The sequence below is a fragment of the Equus przewalskii genome, chromosome 12 (genome assembly GCF_037783145.1).
Source record: "Equus przewalskii isolate Varuska chromosome 12, EquPr2, whole genome shotgun sequence".
In the NCBI taxonomy this organism is placed as follows: Eukaryota; Metazoa; Chordata; class Mammalia; order Perissodactyla; family Equidae; genus Equus; species Equus przewalskii.
Window position 1 is genome coordinate 28,310,612 of NC_091842.1, and position 20,819 is coordinate 28,331,430.

At 38.6% G+C, this 20,819-nt stretch overlaps 1 protein-coding gene across 2 annotated transcripts in view; it reads left to right on the top strand.

Annotated features, from left to right (window-relative positions):
- SMG1 (SMG1 nonsense mediated mRNA decay associated PI3K related kinase) overlaps window positions 1-20,819 on the top strand; it is a 92,936-nt gene that overhangs the window by 10,812 nt on the left and 61,305 nt on the right. The window contains exons 2-7 of one of the 2 annotated variants that reach the window (XM_070566654.1): window positions 10,588-10,645; window positions 13,788-13,948; window positions 14,591-14,746; window positions 16,666-16,802; window positions 17,768-17,826; window positions 19,106-19,319. In XM_070566654.1, coding sequence (XP_070422755.1) covers window positions 10,632-10,645; window positions 13,788-13,948; window positions 14,591-14,746; window positions 16,666-16,802; window positions 17,768-17,826; window positions 19,106-19,319 — 741 coding nt within the window. In that variant the 5' untranslated portion in view covers window positions 10,588-10,631. The remainder of the gene's footprint in view (window positions 1-10,587; window positions 10,646-13,787; window positions 13,949-14,590; window positions 14,747-16,665; window positions 16,803-17,767; window positions 17,827-19,105; window positions 19,320-20,819) is intronic. The other variant, XM_070566653.1, reaches the window with a different exon arrangement.

Consider the following 20,819-nt stretch of genomic DNA (forward strand, 5'->3'; position numbering starts at 1 on the left):
TATTTCCTACCTTGGGATACTTAAGGAGATAGGTCCTATAGGAGTTCTTAGGGATGTTGAAAAGAATCAGTCCATTTAAAAATCTAGCCAACCTGGGGCTGGCCCCCTGGCCAAGTGGTTAAGTTTGCACGCTCTGCTTCAGTGGCCCAGGGTTTCGCCTGTTCGGTTCCTGGGCACAGACCTAGTGCCATTCATCAAGCCATGCGGAGGCGGTGTCCCATATAGCAGAACCAGAAGGACCTGCAACTAGAATATGCAACTATGTACTGGGGGGCTTTGGGGAGAAGAAGGAAAAAAAAAGATTGGCAACAGTTGTTAGCTCAGGTGCCAATCTTTAAAAAAAAAAAAGAATCTACATGCTGTCTTACTATAATTACTTTGGTAAAGTTAGAAATAGAGCCAGGGTGTTTTAGATTCCTCTCTAAGATGTATATATTTTTTAAGAGAGTTGGGGCAGGGGTCATGTATATAATTTGAGAATGCCCTAAAGATATTTCTAGTAATATCTTCCTATTTGTTGAGAATCACTGATGTGGAATGTGAAGTCCAGTGTCTTTTCCATATTTGCCATCATATGTGAGATATGTTATGCATTAAGCGATGCATGGTAGAATATTGCTCTTTTGATGCCCCAAAACCTCGACTGTGCCCAAGATTTGTAGGGTTGTGTCCCTTACCATGAGGCACTGGTGCCTTACTTGGTAATAGTCTTCTTTAAAAGTATCTATGTTTAAGTTGGATAATTTTTGTTTTTTCTTAATGTGTAACAAGTGATTTTTGGCAAGCACATTTTTCTTGACAAGTCTCACCTCTTAAAAAAAATAATGGTAATAATGTTATCTGTTAAACAGTACATTTATTTTTAAAGGAGACCACAGTGCTTTTTATGATTATGATTATAATTATTTTTTTGCTGAGGAAGATTGGCCCTGAGCTAACATCCGTGCCCATCTTCCTTTACTTTATATATGGGATGCCTGCAACAGCGTGGCTTGTTAAGTGGTGCATAGGTCTGCACCTTGGATCCGAACCCATGAACCCGAGGCTGCCCCCTAGGCTGCCGATGCAGAGCACATGAACTTAACCATTACGCCACTGGGCCCGCCCCAGGATTATTTTTAAAGAGAAGATTTAAAATAGATAATTGTTAGAGAATCTCACAAGCATGTCAGTTCCTTGGGGGATATGCTCAAGTCTGTTAGCTAGAGGAACTTTATCAGAATAACTCAGAGTCATTATTTGCTTATTTTCAGGACTTTTTAAAGGTGGTCACACACATTTCTTACATTAATAAAGTAGTTCTTTTTTCTTGATTATAGAGTCCCAGTCTGGTTTCCAGACCTCTTTTTAGAATTCCTGTAGTGTTTACCTCTGTAGTGATTCTTAATCTCCGTCCAACGTTCGGCTTTTAACTAGAGAGCCTTGGGGTGGGTGTGAAGGGGTGGGACTTGTGTCTTTGTGGACTTTGAGTCTTTTTGTCCTTCCTCTGCTAGGGAGGTCATGGAGTAAGAGATTTCCTTTCAATCTTGGCAATTTCCCAGGCTGAATGGGATGTTTCTAAAGTACTTCCAGGACTTGCTGACAAAAGGGTAAGATAAGCGATGCAAATAGGAGCTGAAGCAGGGTTTCTTTTTAAGGCTGTACGCTAGCTTGGGTTACAAGTAAAGGCCAGGACAAAGTGAGTCAAATTGACCTGGTGCCTTAGATTCAGGAGCCTTTAGGTGAATGGTTATTTAGCATAAAGAAAATTGTTTTTGCTAGATACTGAACACTGAATTCACATCTGAAGTGGAGATAAAAGCATACAAGATTTTATAACTGCGAATATTCTTAATCCCCACTAAGATATGAATTTATGCCAGATGAGGTACATAACCTCAGAATACTTAAGTACTTAGAATAAATTAGCTTGGATTTCATGTCTCTGTCTCAGCCAATGATTTTACTAGCCTTAGTGCTTTGACTCTTTAAGTTTTTTGTGTTGTCTCAGTGGTTAGTTAATAAGAATTTAGCCACAATTTAGAAAGCTATCAAAATGGGTAGGCAATGCAATAAAATATTAAGAACTTATTGTGCATTTCTTTTTTTAAAAAATGAAGTGCTATAAGGACTGTCTCAGGTATTTCTCAGGCATTGACAAAGAGTAAAGTTGCTGTCTTGCTGGAAATTTAGAACTTTTGCTGTTAAAATAGGTAACAGTTGTCTTTTACTGTGTAAGTGCAGTGTTTTTTTTTTTCCTGCACCTTGGCTGGGTTAATCCTTTCCGAGCTCTTCTTATGTCCCAGCTCTTCTTATGCCTGATAAATTAATTCAGGCGCTAACAGTCTGGTCTCATTCAAAAGCTTTAAGCCAGTGCTTCATTTTTGCTTTTCCCTTTAGAACATGGTAGGCTAAATATAGTAGGCAATATAAGTCATGAAATACTGAATTATTGAAATAAACCAACGGTTTTTAATTTATCTTTTATACTTTAAAGTCAGGTTTATTGAGGTGTAATTTACATGCTGTATAGTTCTTTGAGTTTTGACAAATGCCTGTAGTATTATAACCATGACCACCACAGTCAGGCTATGGAATAGTTCCATCATCCTCCAAAATTTCCTTGTGCCCCTTTGTAGTCAGCTTCTACTCCCAGCTCTTGGTAACCACTGGGTTTTTCCCCCCTATAATTTTGCCTTTTCAAGAATGTCATAAATAAGGCTTTCTCAAATTATGGTAAAATGCACATAAAATTTACCATTTTACGGTTCACTGGTATTAAGTACATTCATGATGTTGTGCAACCATTACCACTGTCTAGTTCCAGAACTTTTCATCACCCCAAATGGAAACCCTGTACCCATTCAACAGTCACTCCCCATCTCCTCCCCTCCTCCCAGCTCCTGGCAACCACAAATCTACTTTCCCTGTGGATTTGCCTATTCTGGATGTTTCATACAAAAGGAATCATACAATATGTAGCTTTTTGTGTCTGGCCTTTCACTTCGCATAACCTTTTAAAGTTCGTCCATGTTATAGCAGGTATCAGTACTTCATTCCTTTTTGTAGCTGAATGATATTTCATTATATAGATCACATTTTATCGATTCATCCTTTGATGGACATTTGGGTTTCTGCCTTTCGGCTGTTGTGGATACTGTTGTGGTTGAGTGTCTGTGTACAGGTTTTTGTTTGAGCACCGGTTCTCAGTTCTTTTGGGCATATACCTAGTAGTGGATTTGCTAGGTCATATAGTAATTCTATGGTTAACATTTTGAGGAACTGCCAAACTGTTTTCTAAAGTGGTTATACCATTTTACATTCCCACCAATAATGTATGAGGACTCAAATTTCTCCATATCCTCACAACACTAGCTATTTTCTGTTTTTTTAAAAAAATTATGGCTTAGTGGGTGTGGTTTCTCATTGTGGTTTTGGTTTGCATTTCCCCAATCACTGATGATGTTGAGCAACTTTTCATGTGCTTATTGGCCATCTGTTTATCTTTGGAGAAATATATCTATTTAAGTCTTGCTTATTTTTATTTTTATTTTTTTTAAGATTTTATTTTTTCCTTTTTCTCCCCAAAGCCCCCCGGTACATAGTTGTGTATTCTTCGTTGTGGGTTCTTCTAGTTGTGGCATGTGGGACGCTGCCTCAGCGTGGTCTGATGAGCAGTGCCATGTCCGCGCCCAGGATTCGAACTAACGAAACACTGGCCCGCCTGCTGCGGAGCGCGCGAACTTAACCACTCGGCCACGGGGCCAGCCCCTAAGTCTTGCTTATTTTTAAATTGGATTGTTTGTCTTCTTGTTGAGTTATAGGATTTCCTTGTATATTTTGGATACTAGACTCTTATGAGATAGGTGATTTGCAAATATTTTCTCCAATTTATGAGTTGTCTTTTACTTTCTTGGGGCATAGAGTGTCCTTTGATGCACAAAAATGAATAAGGCTTTTAAAATGCATGTTGAGTAGATTAAAAAATTCAGAATTTATGTAAATATATTGCTGAAGCCAGTCCTTTCTGTTTCTGACTTCTTTTTTGTGTTCAGAAAAGTTACTCTTAAATTATATGCATAGACCAAAGTTTAGTTATGAAAGTTTTAACTTAGGAGACACACTTTTACTTCATTTGAACAATCATAATGGGTTTTGAACCAAGGTCATCTTCTAGTCTTTCCCTCTCCCCTCTTCAAGCAGCAACCATTGTGCTGTTATGTTTTCCCTATGAAAGGTGTGTGGTATAGTAATACTCCCTGCCTTCAATACTAGCATCTCAAACACGTGAGCAAATGGAAGCTAGTATGTAAGTAGTAAAGTGGAAACTAGTGTGGTACACACTTTTTTGGTGCTATAAGAGTTTGAAGAACGAATGAATGATGGGATTATTTTCCTGAAATCACAGAGCATTTTATATTCCTAATTGGAACTTACACTGACTTAGAGTTTTTTCTTTTTAGATCGTAAGTTCTTAGAGGGTTGGAACCATCTTAGTTCACCTTTTGGAATTTGTTAGCTCTAAATTCTCTTGAGGTAATAATCAAGAAAATATTGTTAATTTTAATAGAATGTTTTGGAAAGGGAATGTGGGTTGCAGGTTGAATCTTAAGAAAAGTTATTATTGGGTTAGGTTGGGGGACTATATTCCAAGGTCAAGAGAATGGCCTCAGTTATGAGTCTAGGCAGTCATTTAGTCAACACGTAGTTTATATGCTATCTAGGCAACAGGGGTACAATGATAAGCAAATCTGATAGGCCCCTGCCCTTCTGGTATTTCCAGGCTTCTGACAGAACACAGTTAAATAAGCTTTTCAAAAGGTGTAAGAGCTAAGGGAACTATTAGGTTCTTTGGTAGCCGCATATATAGCAGGGGCTCCTCGCCAGCCCCAGGGCAATCAGAAACTTTCTAAAGGAAAGCTTCAGCTTGGAGGATAAAGAGAAATTAGCTAGGGTTGGTGAGGGGCAAGGACAGGGCTGTTCTGGGCAGACAGGGCTGAGCAAGGTGATTCTTTCTATGGCACTGCAAGATTAGGCTGATGGCATAGAGTGTAGAAGGGGTGGTTGGTTGGTAGAGGTTTAGCTTGAAAGGAAAGTAAGGTACATGGGATTATGAAGGCAGCAGGAGGACATCAGATTTGTGTTTTATGAGAATTATTTTTGTTGCAGTGTGGAGGAGAAATGGGATAGAGAGGAGAACTGGAGGCAGGAAACATACTCTGTCTGACTGACCGAATAGTGCTGTTTATTAGAAAATAGCTGATCATGGTACCATTTATTAAAATGGGGATTCTGGGAGGAAAGGAGCCAGTTGTTGTGTTTGAGGCGTTAGAACATTGAGATTGTTTTTTAAACAGTTGGGTATTTTGGTCTGGACCTCAGAGTAGACTTCTATGATGGAGGTCTAGATTTGGCAGTCAGTGACATACAGAGGATAAATACTGCCATTGCCATGAATTGAGGGAGAGAGTACAAAGTGAGATGAACAGAGGGCCCTAAGGTCAGGCCTTGAGAAACTCCAGGGTGTTTGGTAGAAGAGGCTGAGCAAGACTTTAGAGTTTCCTGAGAAAGCAGAACCAGAGAGGTGGGAAGAAGTACAGAATATAACATCCCATAAGCCAAAGCAAGGGAAGAATGTGTTTACTTTGAATTCTCAGGATCTTAGCACAGAGGGTTATTGTAAGAATTTTTAAAAGTGGTTTTCGGGGCCGGCCCAGTGGTGTAGTGGTTAAGTTTGTGTGCTCTGCTTCAGTGGCCTGGGGTGTGCAGGTGCGGATCTCAGGCACAGACCTATGCACTGCTCATCAAGCCATGCTGTGGTGGCATCCCATATACAAAATAGAGGAAGATGGGTTCCGATGTTAGCTCAGGGCTAATCTTCCTCAGCAAAAGAGGAAGGTTGGCAATGGATGTTAGCTCAGGGCCAGTCTTCCTCACCGAAAAAAAAAAAAGTGGTTTTCATTCAGCCCACCTCATTCCTCTGCAAGACAGCTTTGTGCAAGCCACAACCTGCTCCACCCTACTCCACAGCCCTGTGAAAGCTGCTGAGAGGATGAGTAAGATGAAGTCTGAAGTATATCTTGAATTTAGGAACGTAGAGGTCATAGTTGGTTTTGCCAAAAGTGATGGGGCATAAGTTGCATCAGTGTGGATTGAAGAGCTAGTAGAAGTAAAGAAATGGGAGTGGAGAGCAGAGAAAACTCTTAGTTTGACTGTAGAGAGCGAAGGCAGGTTATTTGGTGGAGGGACATGTGGGATTGATGCAGTTTGTTGTGTTTTGTGATTTTTAAAAAATACATTTTTGTATTTTTAAAGGGGAGACATTAGAAAATTTGACGTACTTAAGGAGAGAATTGAGTTTGGTGGGAAAGGTAGCCTCCACCGGAGAAAGAGTATTTGAAAGATTAAGAGAAGTAGATGGAATCCTAATCAAGGCCTAGAATTGGGTGCAGATGTGTTATGGTATTTTTTTTCTTGGTGAAGTAGAGAGAATGAGTGAGTGTGAGAATGTGTATATGTGTTGGGGGTTTGGTAGAGTATTTTGCAATCTAAAGAGAAGGGGGAAGGTCTGAATAAGCATGTGGAGAATGGGAGGTGAACACTGGAGGACCTAGGAGTGAGGTGCGTGCTTACTGATGGGCAATGGGTAATTGATAATTTGGTTTATCCAGGGTTGGGGTTTTGCCAGAGTGGTGTGAGGAAATTATTAAGGGAGGTTAAGGGGATTGACAAGAGTATTATTGAAATGATAGACCATGAAATTTAAGCTGGTTAAAGAAGGAAGTGATGAAGGAAGAAAGTACTTAAACTGGGAAAAAGTAGAGTTACTGGAATTAAAGTTACCAAAAGAAACTTCAGAGTGGTGTTGAGAAAGAGTGTGAGGATACTCTTGTCAAAAGCAAGTCGTCAGGCGGACATTGAGCAAGATGATCTGAAATGGGCTTATGGGATTTGAGAGACAAGTAGGCCATGAGGAACAGTTCCTACATTGGCAGGGACGGTTTCAGTGGAGTGCTGAGGGTGGAACCCAGATTACAGTGAGTTGAAAAGGGAGTGAAGGCAAGAAAGATACATTTTTCTCAAGAGGTTTGGCCGTGAAGAGTCTAGACAAATTAGAATTAGAAGGAGAAAGGGAGTTAAGATTTGGACTTTTTCTAAAGGAAACACTTGCAAGTGCTCTTGTGTTGATGTTATGATGAATAGTAGGAAAGTGGGAGATCCAAGGCATACCTCAGAAGATGGGGGGAAGTATGGCCCCAGAGGGTTACTGGAGATGGGAGGTTTCCTGGTTCCATTATGTGAGGGTGATGGGAGGAAAGGCTCTGGATGCAGAGGCAGGTGAGTTTGTGGATTTATTGGAAAGAAGTTGGCAGGCAGTGGCAGAGTGTTGAAGAACTTGAAAGTCAGAACTGAGTTTGAGTTCCTGCTCTCCCTTTTATAAGCTATGCAATTTTAGATGGGTTATGGAACCTTAGTTACCTCAACTGTAAGATGGTAACTGATGGGATTATGTTAGAGATTAAATGAGATGATTAATGTATGTAAACTGCTTGGGTAAATTGCCTGCCAGGGTTGGTAGGAACTCAAAATTATTTTCTCTGATTATTGAGAGTGCTGTGGAATGGCTTGTACTTCTTGTGAAGCAGGAATCTATAATTGGTAACCACAGGTAGTGCTGGGGGAAGGAGGAGGGTACAGATAGTTTGAAAGCTGTTTTGGAAAGGAGAGAGCCCTGGCTAGGGAGACATGGGCAGCATTGAAGACCCAGTTGTAGTCAGGGAGCTACATGGGGGAAGTGTGTTCACAAACCTTTTCACTGAAGACAGTTATGCACATGAAGCAAAGGTTAAAATCTGATGTAGTGCCTTCCTAGAGTTGCTTTGTTTGTTCCTTTTGCTTAATTTGATTAGAGGTCTGTCAGTAGAAGGTCTCTGAGATTCCTTGGAAGGGAAATAAACTATAATGAAGTCAGTTCAGATTATTATGTTTGCTAAAGATGTTGTTAAAAAACAAAATTTACAATCTTTTAACTTTTGGGTTAGAGTACATTCAGTGATTTTGAGTATAGGTGCAGAGTTAGAGGGGGCATTGTCCACAAGATCACCCTTAGTTCTGATGCCAGTTGCAAGTTTGGGGATCTCCAAGATTACCCTTAGGTTGGATAATTCACCAGAAGGACTTAGAGAACTCATTGACAGTCTTTATACTCATGATTACGGTTTATTACAGCTAAAGGATATAGATTAAAATCCACCAAGGGTAAAGGCGCATAGGGCAGAGTCCAGGAAAGTTCCTAATGTGGAGTTTCCAGTTGTCCTCTCCCTGTGGAGTCATGAACAGTATCGCTTTCCTGATGCTGGTGTGTGACAGTGTGCATGGAGTATTACCAACCACGGAAGCTCACCCCAGCCTGGGTGTCCAGAGTTTTTATTGGGGCTCCGTAATTGACTGCCCACGTGGCTGAACTTGGTGTCCAGCCCTTCTGGAGATTGAGTTGATCCATGTGACTCAAAGCCCCTGCCTTAAGTTACATTGGTATACTTTCTGGTGTGGCCAAAGGCCCCAAGTGAACAAGGAAATTCTTGTTAGGCGTGGCATTCCAGGAGGTTAGAGATTACCCTCCAGAAGCTAAGAGTAAAGGCCAGACTTCTCTTTGGTCAAGGTAAAATTAAAATTGCTTTTACAATAGTTGAATATATTTTTATATTTTGAGTCTTTGTTGTTAGTGCTGTCAAGTTGATTCCAGCTCCTAGCGACTCTGTGTACAGCAGAGAGAACCCTGCCCGGCCTTTCTGTGCCGTCCTCTCACCTTCTGGCGCCCTCTCAGACTGCGCTCTGCTGCTGTTCTGCCAGGTTGGTTCGTTTGTTTGAGGAAGATTAGCCCTGAGCTGACGTCCACCACCAGTTCTCCTCTTTTTGCTGAGGAAGCTTGACCTTGAGCTAACATTCGTGCCCATCTTCCTCCATTTCTTATATGTGGGACACCTGCCACAGCATGGCTTGGTAAGCGGTACTTGGGCCTGCGCCCGGGATCTGAACTGGCAAACCCTGGGCCGCAGAAGCAGAGCATGTGAACTTAACTGCCACGCCACTGGGCTGGCCCCTATTCCTCCGTTTTCATGGCCAGGTTTTTTGGAGGTGGGTGGCCAGGTCCTTCTTCCTAGTCTGTCTAATCTGGAAGCTTCGCTGAAACCTGTCCACCGTGAGCGACCCTGCTGGTATTTGAACTACTGCTGGCATAGCTTTCAGCGTTACAGCAACACACCGCCGCTACAGCATGACAACTGACACACGAGTGGTGTGGTTCCCTGACTGGGAAATGAACCCCGGGTCGTGGCAGTGAGAGTGCTGAATCTTAACAACTAGACCACTAGGGCTGGCTATTTTGAGTCTACAGTGGCTGTTTAGTTGAGAGTTTGATTAATGATTAAAAGTTGGTAACAAAGAACGCATAAACAGATAATTAAGATTTGGTATTATAGACACTTAATATTTAAGTAGGTAAGGAAGTTTCATCAAGAAATTATGTTAGCTGTTAATATTTAAATTTTGCAAAACTAACATAAACTCATAATTTTGGCATGATGGTTCACTTCTGTTTTATTAAATTTTGATGTCCCTGAGCCTCCCAAATGAATGTTTTAGCCATAGACTCATGTTTTAGAGCAGTGTCTCTAGTGTGAAAGTGATGTATACAAGGCCCAGGATTATGCATAGTTTCACCTTTACTCTTATCCCTCATGGAAGCGTGTCTGAATCCAGGTGAGTAAGAGACAACTCAGGGATAACCTTGAATTTATTTCTGAAAGGTAAATCTTTTTCAAGTGGTGTTAACTGTCAGTATGAAAAACTCACAGCGTAGCCTACAACTGCATTGTGACAGTGACACTATTTTTGAGCACCATTGCTTTAGAGAATAAATGCATTTCCACCTCATTGGCTTTAGTGCAAATCTCATTTCCTGGTTGATGTCCATTACAAATTAGATCTCACCATGAGAGCGAAATCCCTTAATAAGCCTAGTTAAAAACAACCTGAAGCAGTCTGATGCTTATTCTGGTGGCACCACTAGGTGTGGTGTTTGCATCAAGTCATTTCGGGGTGCTTTATGGAATTCCCTAACTTTCATGCTTCCAGAGTGGCTTTTTTGTTGTTGTTGTTGCTCTTTATAATGCTTACAAGAACACTGGACCACAAGACCACATTTAGCCAGGAGATACTATGCCCTACCACATGGTGGATTGTTGATGTGGGGTCTGAGCAGTTGGGTCATTCAAAAGTGAATGACATCTCAGATTTATTACATTTTCTGTGTACTGAGAATAGGTAACTAAAATGAGCAGTAACTGTATTTGCATGTGATTTGTATGTTATAGTTAACATTTAAATTCTTTTAGGTACTAAAAATTTTTTTGGTTGCCACCTTAAGCCTCTCTATCTTCTAAAGCACAGAGTGGCTTTCAATCTCAATTTTTGCTTCAACATATGAACCCTAGAGGGCTATAGTTCAACTAAAAGCACCTAACCCATAAATGATATTTGCTTCATGTTTGAACAACAATGTTTTAACCCACTGTCTTCACTAATATTGTAACTACTGTCTTACAGATTGACTTGATGCAAAACATCACAAAGGCTCCATATTATACAGTATGCGATTTTTGAGGTATGAGCTTTAGAAACTTACCTCTCATGTGGCATGTACATCAGGCTTTAACTTCAGTTTAATCATTTTGGGGAAATTTATGCATTTCTTTTTTTGTTTTTTCTCTCTCTCCATAATATTTTTAGAGTATTAAAGGGGCTGTGGAAGTATTTTTGGATCCTTGCTAGTTAGTCTTAACAGATACATTTTCTTTTATCACTAAATTGAGACACTAATTCTGGCAGATGGTAGCTTTTTCAGCCCTTATAACTAGCTGAACGTTTATGCCTGCTTCTTTGAGTTCAAATCTGCATTTTCTATTTTGTGCCTTTGATTACCTCATTTTAAGTGCTTGTTTTTGTTCTTTAACAGTTTGCTTTTTATTGGACTGGATCATCTTGTTTGGTACTAACAGCCTTATACTGACTTTTTTTGAGACCTAAGCAGTCTAGATATTATAAAAGTAGAGATTTCATATAAATGCTGAACCGTTTTGTGCTTTTGGGTTCAGAATGCCTATCCCTTGAATTTTGGTTGGAGATGTTTTGATCGGTTTATATTAAAAGAACTTGGCAACTAGGGAGTTTTCAGACAGTTCTGAGACAGTGGTTCTACCCTGGTGAATTTTTCTGTTATATTTCTGAACCCAAATTCTGGGGGGGGAAAAAGTCTTGATGTTCATAACTCATGGGATTTTAAAACGTGTATTTCTGACAAATTGGGAAGTCACTCCTGGTTTTTTCCAGTTAGTTTGAAATCGAATCCTTCCTAGTTAGAAATGGATTTGTTGGTAGCAGTGGATTGCTTAATTTCTTCAGTGAAGAACTTAAAATCAGCTGCGATATATTGAGTGTAAAAACTTGTTTTGGTTGTATTCATAAAGTCATGAACTGCTTAGGCATTTTTGTCTGTTAGACTGGAAACCTTGAGTTTATTTAGTATTATGGTCATAATAACTTTGAGCATAACCCTGTAAGCTAAATATTTCTTAAGAATTCATTATCTTATTTAAGCCTTATAACAACCTTATGTGTTAGATAGGTATTATCTTCTATTTTATGCAGGAAACAACTGAGGCAGATAAGTACTAACGTATTTTACTCCAGAGACAACCGAAGCTTGGCGATTTAAGCACCTTGTGCAAAGTCACACATACCTTTTCAGTGCTGGAGCTGGGATTTGAGCCCAGATCTTTTTTTAACCTGTATTCTCTGCTGCCTTATGTTTACTACTGTGTCACCAGAAAACGATACAAATATTTAACTCTTTAATAGTAAGGGAGAAGTGTATGTGATAGATAAACAGAATGAAAACAGGAAATTCAAACATTTAAATATTGGTAGACTTCAGTTATCTTGGCATTTCAGAAGTATTTTATTTTATTCATTCATTCCAACAGCTTACTTTTCTAGGTTGTCTTAGGTGCCATACATACAGACACGTTCAAAATTGGTCAGAAAAGCTCATACGCTCTTTTCTTTTTCAATTCCCTTTCAGAAATTAATGATATGTTATGGTTCATTATAGGTGCACATTTAATGTGCTGTTTTTAGATACATGGGGAATGCCTTTTTATTAGTTTAAAAAAGTTCTCATGCTGCATTTAGTGTTAAAAGTATTTAAATGCTTATAGACTTACTATATTTAGAAAATATCCTCAGAATTCTTTTCTTGAAATTCCATAGATTTTATTTTCTATATGTGGAAAGTGCTGAGTTTTGTCTATCAACTAGTGAACCCTGAATGTTTGAAGAATGCATTCCATTATGGAGCCTTAGTTAATTCAGTATGCTAAGATTATGCAATTTTATCAAGTTTTAGATTTGAGAGCCTTTAGGAGTAATTTAGATTTGTGCCAGTTAAGTATCCAAGTTTAATTTGACTTACTGTCTGCATTCTATATTAATAGTGGTTCCAGTAAACACAGGTTAGTGTGTCTGACTGATTGAACCTATGCAAAGTTTCATGTTTAGTATTTTGTGGGTGAGGGCAACCAAAGGATGATAAACTCTGAATTGAATATATATGCAAACACTGCAGTCATTTTTACACCTGGAGGAAGGGCACTGGGGGTTGAGGACTAGGTTAGTTTCTGCTCTTGCCAGTGTCCTTAACTTTTCCAAATATGGGTTCAGAAGGTGTTTTTAGTAAGTGTTATAAAGCTGTTTTTTTCCTTTTTTCTTCTCAGAAGGTTGTTCCTTTCGGACGTATCACTGGGACAGGAACTTTTTTTTTTTTTTTGGTATTTTTTATGTGCTGCCATAGAGTATTTAGTGTTATCTCTTGATACTTTATGATTAATGGTTGGGAGTATCAGAGATTATTCTGGACAACACTTGAATTTTAAATAGATTATGGACTGCAACCTTCAAATTCAGGTTTATTGATATCTGATATCTTTTATTTTCCTCACTTTATAATTTTAAAAGGTATTCTGTATAGTTAAGGAATCTTCAGTGAAGTCTTCAGTATTGCAATACATTAAAATAATGTTACTTTATAGCTAATGTGTTCTTTCCTTGTGTCCCACTGAGCTTGCTTCACATATCATTCTATCATTTATTTTCCCACCAAATAATCAAGTTATGAGTTCAAGTGAGAGAGAGAGAATGCCACAATGCCATGAGGCAGTACTTTAAAAATAATTTGGTAACACACCCTACCTGATATGTTGCCAGTGTTTTTTATTTTTATGACTGGGAAGATTAATTTTTCTACTGCTTAACCCTTTCCTGGGAGGAAAGTTTAGGAAGAATTACTCCTTTTATCAAGTTATGTGGAGAGAATCCTGGGCGCGGGTGATGAACTGTCTCAGTCTGCCCAGGACCGAGGGACTTTCTGGGACATGGGACCTTCAGTGCTAAAACCAGTTAAGTCTCGAGCAAAGCAGGATGAGTTGGTCATCCTAATCCTGGTAGCTGTTCATGTTCCTAAATGGGTCTTTAGAATAGTAGAAGGGGCTGAAAAGCTGGCATTTCATCCACTGACAGTCCCTTCCCAGTTGAGACTTTAGACACTGGAGTGCTTATTTGTAATAGTAATGATTTAAAACATTTAAAAGGTGGAGAGAAGAGAGAAGCTTGTGTGAAAGAAAGATTTATGATTTGGGCTATTAAAATGTTTGTTTGAAGTTCTAATCTTCTATTCTTCTCTCTTCTTTCAGAACTGATAGTGCATCAGCCGACCCAGATAATTTAAAATATTCATCCAGAGATAGGGGTGGGTCTTCGTCTTATGGACTGCAGCCTTCAAATTCAGCTGTGGTGTCTCGGCAAAGACACGATGATACCAGAGTCCACGCTGACATACAGAATGACGAAAAGGGTATATATTGCCTCGTTGCAGAGGCATGGTTCTGTTCGTTTCTAACTTACCTATCCCTCTCTTTTCTTTCTCCCTTCCCCGCCTCTCTCTCTTTCTTCTATTAGTTTAAAATATAAATATTTTATGTTTATATAAAATATCAAAGAAAATGGCAGTTTATAATAGGCAGCACACCATGGTGCAGAGGAAAGAAACCCTGGACTTAGAGCTATGTGGTAAACAAACAACAAATATTATATGCAGTGCTGTTTTTGAAACTTTGTAGTAAGTTTACCCTCTTAATTTTTTTTAATTTAAATGTTCTTTTCACACACATAATACATAAATGCTGTTTCCTTGCCCACCAAAAACAGAAAATGATATCACTAAGGCTGAAGTCTTCTCCCGACTACCATCTTTTCTCTAGACTTCTAAAAAGTTTTTAAAGTGCAAAATCTGACTTAATTTAGTTCTTGTTTCTCTACTTCCATTGAAGATATTTAAGCAAAATCAGAGTGATTTCAGGGCAGGTGGCACTGGGGAAGAGTTGGAGAAGGAGGGCACATTGAGCTGTAGAGTGGGTAATGAGATCCTGAACTGTCAGGAACTGCTTGAGTGAAGCAAAGAGCACCATGAAAATAATGTCAATGTCGCTGTTTTTAGGTGGCTACAGTGTCAATGGAGGATCTGGGGAAAATACTTATGGTCGGAAGTCGTTGGGGCAAGAGCTGAGGGTTAACAATGTGACCAGCCCTGAGTTCACCAGTATTCAGCATGGCAATCGTGCGTTAGCCATCAAAGACATGAGGAAATCACAGGGTAAGGCTGGGCAAACTGGGGACCAATCCCACGTGCCTCCACCAAGACCTGTATCTCCTCTTCTGGATGCCTCATTTCTTGCTAATACCTTGCACCTGTAAGGTGGTTAGTTTCCTCTGAGTTAAAAAGTGCAGGTGATAATTGTTTGTATTTCTTTTCCTGTGAACTATTTCTTAGAGTAAGTTTCCACAAGAAAGGTTTGAATACTTTTTAAAGGAGAATTCTCTTATAATAAGATGAGAAGACTGGGTAAGATTTTTTTTTGGCTGAGGAAGAGTCCCCCTGAGCTACCATCTGTGCCAGTCTTCCTCTGTTTTAAATGTGGGTCACTGCCTCAGCATGGCCGCTGACGAGTGGTGTAGGTCTGTGCCCAGGATCTGAACCTGGGCTGAAGCGGAGTGTGCTGAACCTAACCACTAGGCCCCTGGATAAGATTTCAAAGAAAGGCTTTTCCTGATTGTCGTTGACACTGAATGTATAGTGTTTAGTGGGCTCTTACTGCAGCAAGTCCTTGAACTCTAGGGCCTATGGGGCATATGGGTGTATAAGGAGCGGTCCCTTTTCTGCAGTTAAATACGCTGATACCGCTTTCTGCCTTATAACACAAGCCTCTCTCTATAGTAAAGTGCCTTGAAAATTCAGAGAATTAGAGGTAATGATCTTCTTTTCTCCTAGAAGAGAAATTTATGTTACTGGTAAAGCTGAGTATGAAATCAAGATTTCTGATTTACACACTTTGTTGGTTATGATTACTCTTTGAACATTTAGCTTATGATCATTTTTTTCCGTTGGGGTGTATGTGTTTGTATCTGTATCTTGGTGAACATCTTTGTGCACGTTGGCCTATAGCTTTTAAAAATTGATTTCTTTTGGGTAAATTTTCAGAAGTGGAATGCTAAGTCAAAGGCTATACTGTTTCTTAATAGTGTTTGAAGTCTTATGTAGGCTAGAAGCTAGAAAGTGACACTAAAGCTGATTTAGGCCAATTCTTCCTTCTCACAGGCTCGGATTTATGCAGTTTGCCAGTGGCAGAAATGTAAATAGAACCTAGATTTCCCTACTGGCAGCCTAAAAACATTTTCAGTATCCTTCCTTCCTGAAATACTCCATGGGCTAGGAATTTAAACATTCCTGTTCCTTCTCTCATGTGTTTTAATTTCTCTTATTATGAATTTTCCTTTCATATGCTTTAGAGAGAGGAAACTGTCACACCCTTTGTGGTTTGTTGTTAATGTACATTGGTTGATTACAATAAATAGGATGGCTGAAAATTTAAAAAGAAAGAGATATTTAGTATTTAATGCGTCTTTATTAGTAACATCCACCTTGTTTGAGCATTCCTGCTTGCTTGTCATTTAAATAAAGGGAAGAAAGGTCTGACTGCCATTTCCCAGTGGGAGCATGCCTTGCATGTGGTGGGTAGTAGTGAGGTGTGTGTTGAGCTGACTCTGTGACTGCAATTCACCAAAACTTTGTCCTGGGAAAGTGATGATCATGTGAACAAGAGGCTCCCCTTCTCGGGGATACCAAGGTGAGAATAGAAGCATATAGGCTGTTTCTGATTGAGACTTTATCCCTAACATGTAGAAGTCTTTTACCTATACCCATGCTCTTTACCTGGATATTGAAAACAGTTTAGACAGAACTGAAGAAAGTAATTTCCAAGTCTTTTTTGTCTCTCAGTTGGTCCTCTGGAATGAGGTGTTTACTTCGGTTTATCTTTGTTGAGGGTCTATTATGTACCTAACGGTCTGCTGGGGCTTCGTTTACACCGATGAGCAAAAGTGTGACGGGCCCAGCATTCATTGAGTTTTCATTGTCCAGTGGACTGTGATTTTTGATGTACTTTAAAATATTTGGGTTGTGAGGTTTTTATGTTTATTTATACTCAGTGGATAACAAGATGTTTATATTCCCAGAGCGATCGATGTCTTATTCTGATGAGTCTCGACTGTCGAATCTTCTTCGGAGGATCACCCGGGAAGACGACAGAGACCGAAGACTGGCTACTGTAAAGCAGTTGAAAGAATTTATTCAGCAACCAGAAAATAAGCTGGTGAGTATCATATGTTTGGAAATGTTGATAATTTTTGTTTCCGCAATAAACTAGATAATTCTGTCTTGAGTGGTTTAAGATGGAAGAGATTTGCTTCTTAGGAAAAATAACAGGGATTCCTTATTCCAGTTTAATTTGTCCTGTATTATGATGATCTAGAATTTAATGCCCCTAATGTGTGATTTGTCTACCATTTGTTGGATCCACATTGGTGCTTTCTGCAGTAAAGCGCTTTTAACATGTTTATTCTGTTGTCCTCAGAATTGTTTGTGTTTGCTCTGGGACACAGTATCTGTTTGTATTTTATATGTGAAACTGAAGTGGGGGGTACATGTTTTGTTCATTGGTAACTTTGGTCTGGTGGCCAGGGCTAAATAAATGGAAAAACCCTTTAAAGAACGAAGTGTAGGCTCAGTTACAAATTTCTCTCCACCCCGAGTAATTCTCCTAATGTTAAATTAAGAACTTGATATAGAGCAGGAGAAAATTAATGAGAATGGTATTATGAGTCAAATAAACATTTAGTTTGAAGCAAGTGCCTCCCCCCACCAGTTTATTATGCAAAAATTCAAATATGCAGCAATTGAAAGAATTTTCCAGGAAACATCATGTGCCCATTATCTAAATTCTGTCATTAACATTTTACCCTATTACTTTATCACATCTCTCTCCCTCAATCAATCTAGCTTTTTTTTTTTTAATGTGTGTCAGAGCAAATTAAACAATCCTTTTGAGTTTATTTTTTTCCTTGATGTTCATGGCTCTATGTTTTCTATTGATGAATTGCTTTGATAATTTGAAAGGAAACTTATGACACTCCTGATAAGTGTTGGGGACTGGGAATAATAAGGAAAGTAAGGTGCTGTCCAGTTATAATTTGGAGGGGAACACAAGAAAAAAGAGTACACAATGTTATTCTTAAAAGTATAGGAATTTTAAGTTTTTATAAATGTGTTTGTTTTAAGGTACTAGTTAAACAATTGGATAATATCTTGGCTGCTGTACATGATGTGCTTAATGAAAGGTAAGTAACTGATAATAGTTAAATTTAAAAGACTTTAAAATGTATTTTTAGAAATTATTAAAAAATACACAAGATAAACCCATTAGTTTCATTTATGAACATCTATTTAATGTTTCACTGGGTTCTCTTGTCATCTTTATCTCTGTTACAGTATTTATACGTTAATTACCATTGAATGCAAATAGAATCCAGTTGAAAAGAAATACCATTCTTTTTTTTTGATTTATCATCATGACTGAATAGTCAGTGTTGAGCACTGACTTGTAGAGTGACAAGCTCTTAATGCAGGCATGAATGAATGAGGTGAACTTTTGTAAACTAGAGAATTTTGAAACTGCTTAGAGACTAGCGGTGAAAGGGAGCTTCCTTCTTTGGGCAACAGTGGATTCAGACCATCTAATCCACGAGGCTGCTGGGGTTCTCCAAAGGTGTGCAGAGCCATTTCTTCGTAGGGTGATTCCCAAAGAATTGCAGTGTTCTGGGCCGGCCCCATGGCCCAGTGGTTAAGTTTGCGTGTTCTGCTGCGCCGGCCTAGGATTTCATTGGTTCGGATCCTGGGCACGGACATGGCACCTCTCATCAGGCCGCGTTGAGGCGGCGTCCCGCATACCACAACTAGAAGGACCCACAACTAAAATATACAACTATGAACTGGGGGGATTTGGGAAGATAAAGCAGGAAAAAAAAAAAAGATTGACAACAGTTGTTAGCTCAGGTGCCAATCTTTAAAAAAAAAGAATTGCAGTGTTGGAAAGCCCCCAAAAACTCATCTCAGCAGGTCATGAACCTTACTGCTTTTTGATAGTTTTATTTTATATAGTTACTTATTAATATTATACTTAAGTCAGTGTTATCCTTTTAAGTTTATTATATTTATTACAATTTTCTATTTTTATAGTGCTTACATATTGAGCATTACATAGTATATAGTTATTTATAGTGTGTTTTTATTTGATCATTTGTTTCTGCCCTTTTCTGTGAATCATTTAATGTAGTTTGAGATAGAATTGGAAGCCTGAATTTTAGTATTTCTGGGCCTCTCCTTACTGTTTGTAAATAATTGATTCTGTAAAAGAAAATCTAATATCTAACAATCGTACTTTGTGGGATAGATAATATAGAATATTTAAAGTGGATAAAATCTCAACCTTTCATGAAGTTTTAATAGAAATTTTTAAAAGCTCGTTTGACATTGTTTTGTAGGATGTGTCATTCTCGTCATCTTTGGAAACTTAAGCTTTTTGTATGTTTTGTTTTGTTTGCATTAAAATAAACACAGTAGCAAATTGCTTCAGGAGCTGAGGCAGGAGGGCGCCTGCTGTCTTGGCCTTCTCTGTGCTTCTCTGAGCTATGAGGCTGAGAAGATCTTCAAGTGGATTTTTAGCAAATTTAGCTCATCTGCAAAAGATGAAGTTAAACTCCTCTACTTATGTGCCACCTACAAAGCACTAGAGACTGTAGGAGAAAAGAAAGCCTTTTCATCTGTAATGCAGGTAAGAATGAGGGGGAAGAATTGATGATGTGCTTGGGAAGAGAGCTGTCCTTAACACACGTCCTTGGGAGGGAGCTTGAAGAAAGGAACCTTAGGAAAGGGTATCTACTGATAGTGAATATGATGCGAGTAAAATTCCTCCTTCTGAATTTGAGTGAAGGATACACATTAAGGGTAGATTTAAAATAAGTTAGTTTTTAAATTTTGTCTTTTTGCCTTTTAGAAGCTTTCCTTTGAATCTGTTTTGTACTAGAATCATTTGCAGATTTAAAAACAGGAACTCCATGAGAGGAGCTGGATAGGAGGGGACTTATTATTTTTGAGGGAGACAACAACTAAACATCACAACTCATTTTAGGCCTTTTTAGGTTTGATAAAATGTCAGAAATTCTTATTCCAAGTGATATAAAATAATCATGTATAAATGAATATTACCTCTAGTTTTATTTCACTTTTGTGTGTGTGAATGTATTAAAAGATCATTCCCGATTTAATTTTGAGCAAAGTTACAAGTAATTAAATTTTTGTTGAGCTAATGTTTTTAAAAATTAGGATGTGGTGTTTTAGAACATCTGGTATCTTCTTTATTTTTGTTCCTTTGCAATTCATGATATGCTTTATTTTGGTTAAGTATTTTAAGAAAATGGATATAAGAAATAATCCTGCCTTTTTAAAAAATGCATTTTCCCTTGATTATAGAGGTTATGAAAAAATTTTGGAAAAGATTCGAAAAATTATCTGTAACTAAACAACGTAACACCAAGTTGGGCTTATTCTGTATACAGTTTTTGTATTATGAACATTTCCCCAAGTATTTATTTTGAAAATTTTCAAAGTCACAGGAAGACAGACCAGTACAATACTACCCATAGACCTAGATTTATCACTTATTTACACTTTGCTGTGGTTGTTTTATTTCTCTACCTATACACATGCACACTTTTTGTTGAACCATTTGAAAATACATTACACATGATGACAATTCACCCCCATAATGCTTCAACATGCATCTCCTGAGAATAAGGCTATTCTCTATAACAACAATATGATGATCATATCTAAGAAAGTAAATTTTATTGTATAATACAATCCACATTCAGATTTCTGCAGTTGCCCTTAAGATGTCTTTTGTAGCTTTTGTCTTACCTGACCCAGGATCCCATCAAGATTCATGCATTTGGTGGTGTGCCTCTTTAATCTCTCTTAATTGGAATAGTTCTCTGTACCTTTTTTGTCCCCCTTATTTTGTAGAATGTTCTACTTTCTGGGTTTCTCTGATTGTTTCCTCCTGATTAGATTCAATTTAAACATTTTGGTCACCAATCCCACAGGGGTTCATACTTACTCTTGCTTGGCACTAGTAGGCATGTAACCTCAGGTTGTCTCACTCTGAGATGATGAGTTTGATCCCCTGGTTGAGGTGATGACCACCAGATCTTTCTATCGCGAAGGCTTCTTTTTCTCCCTTCGTCATTAGTAATCAGGGCATGATACCATGAAA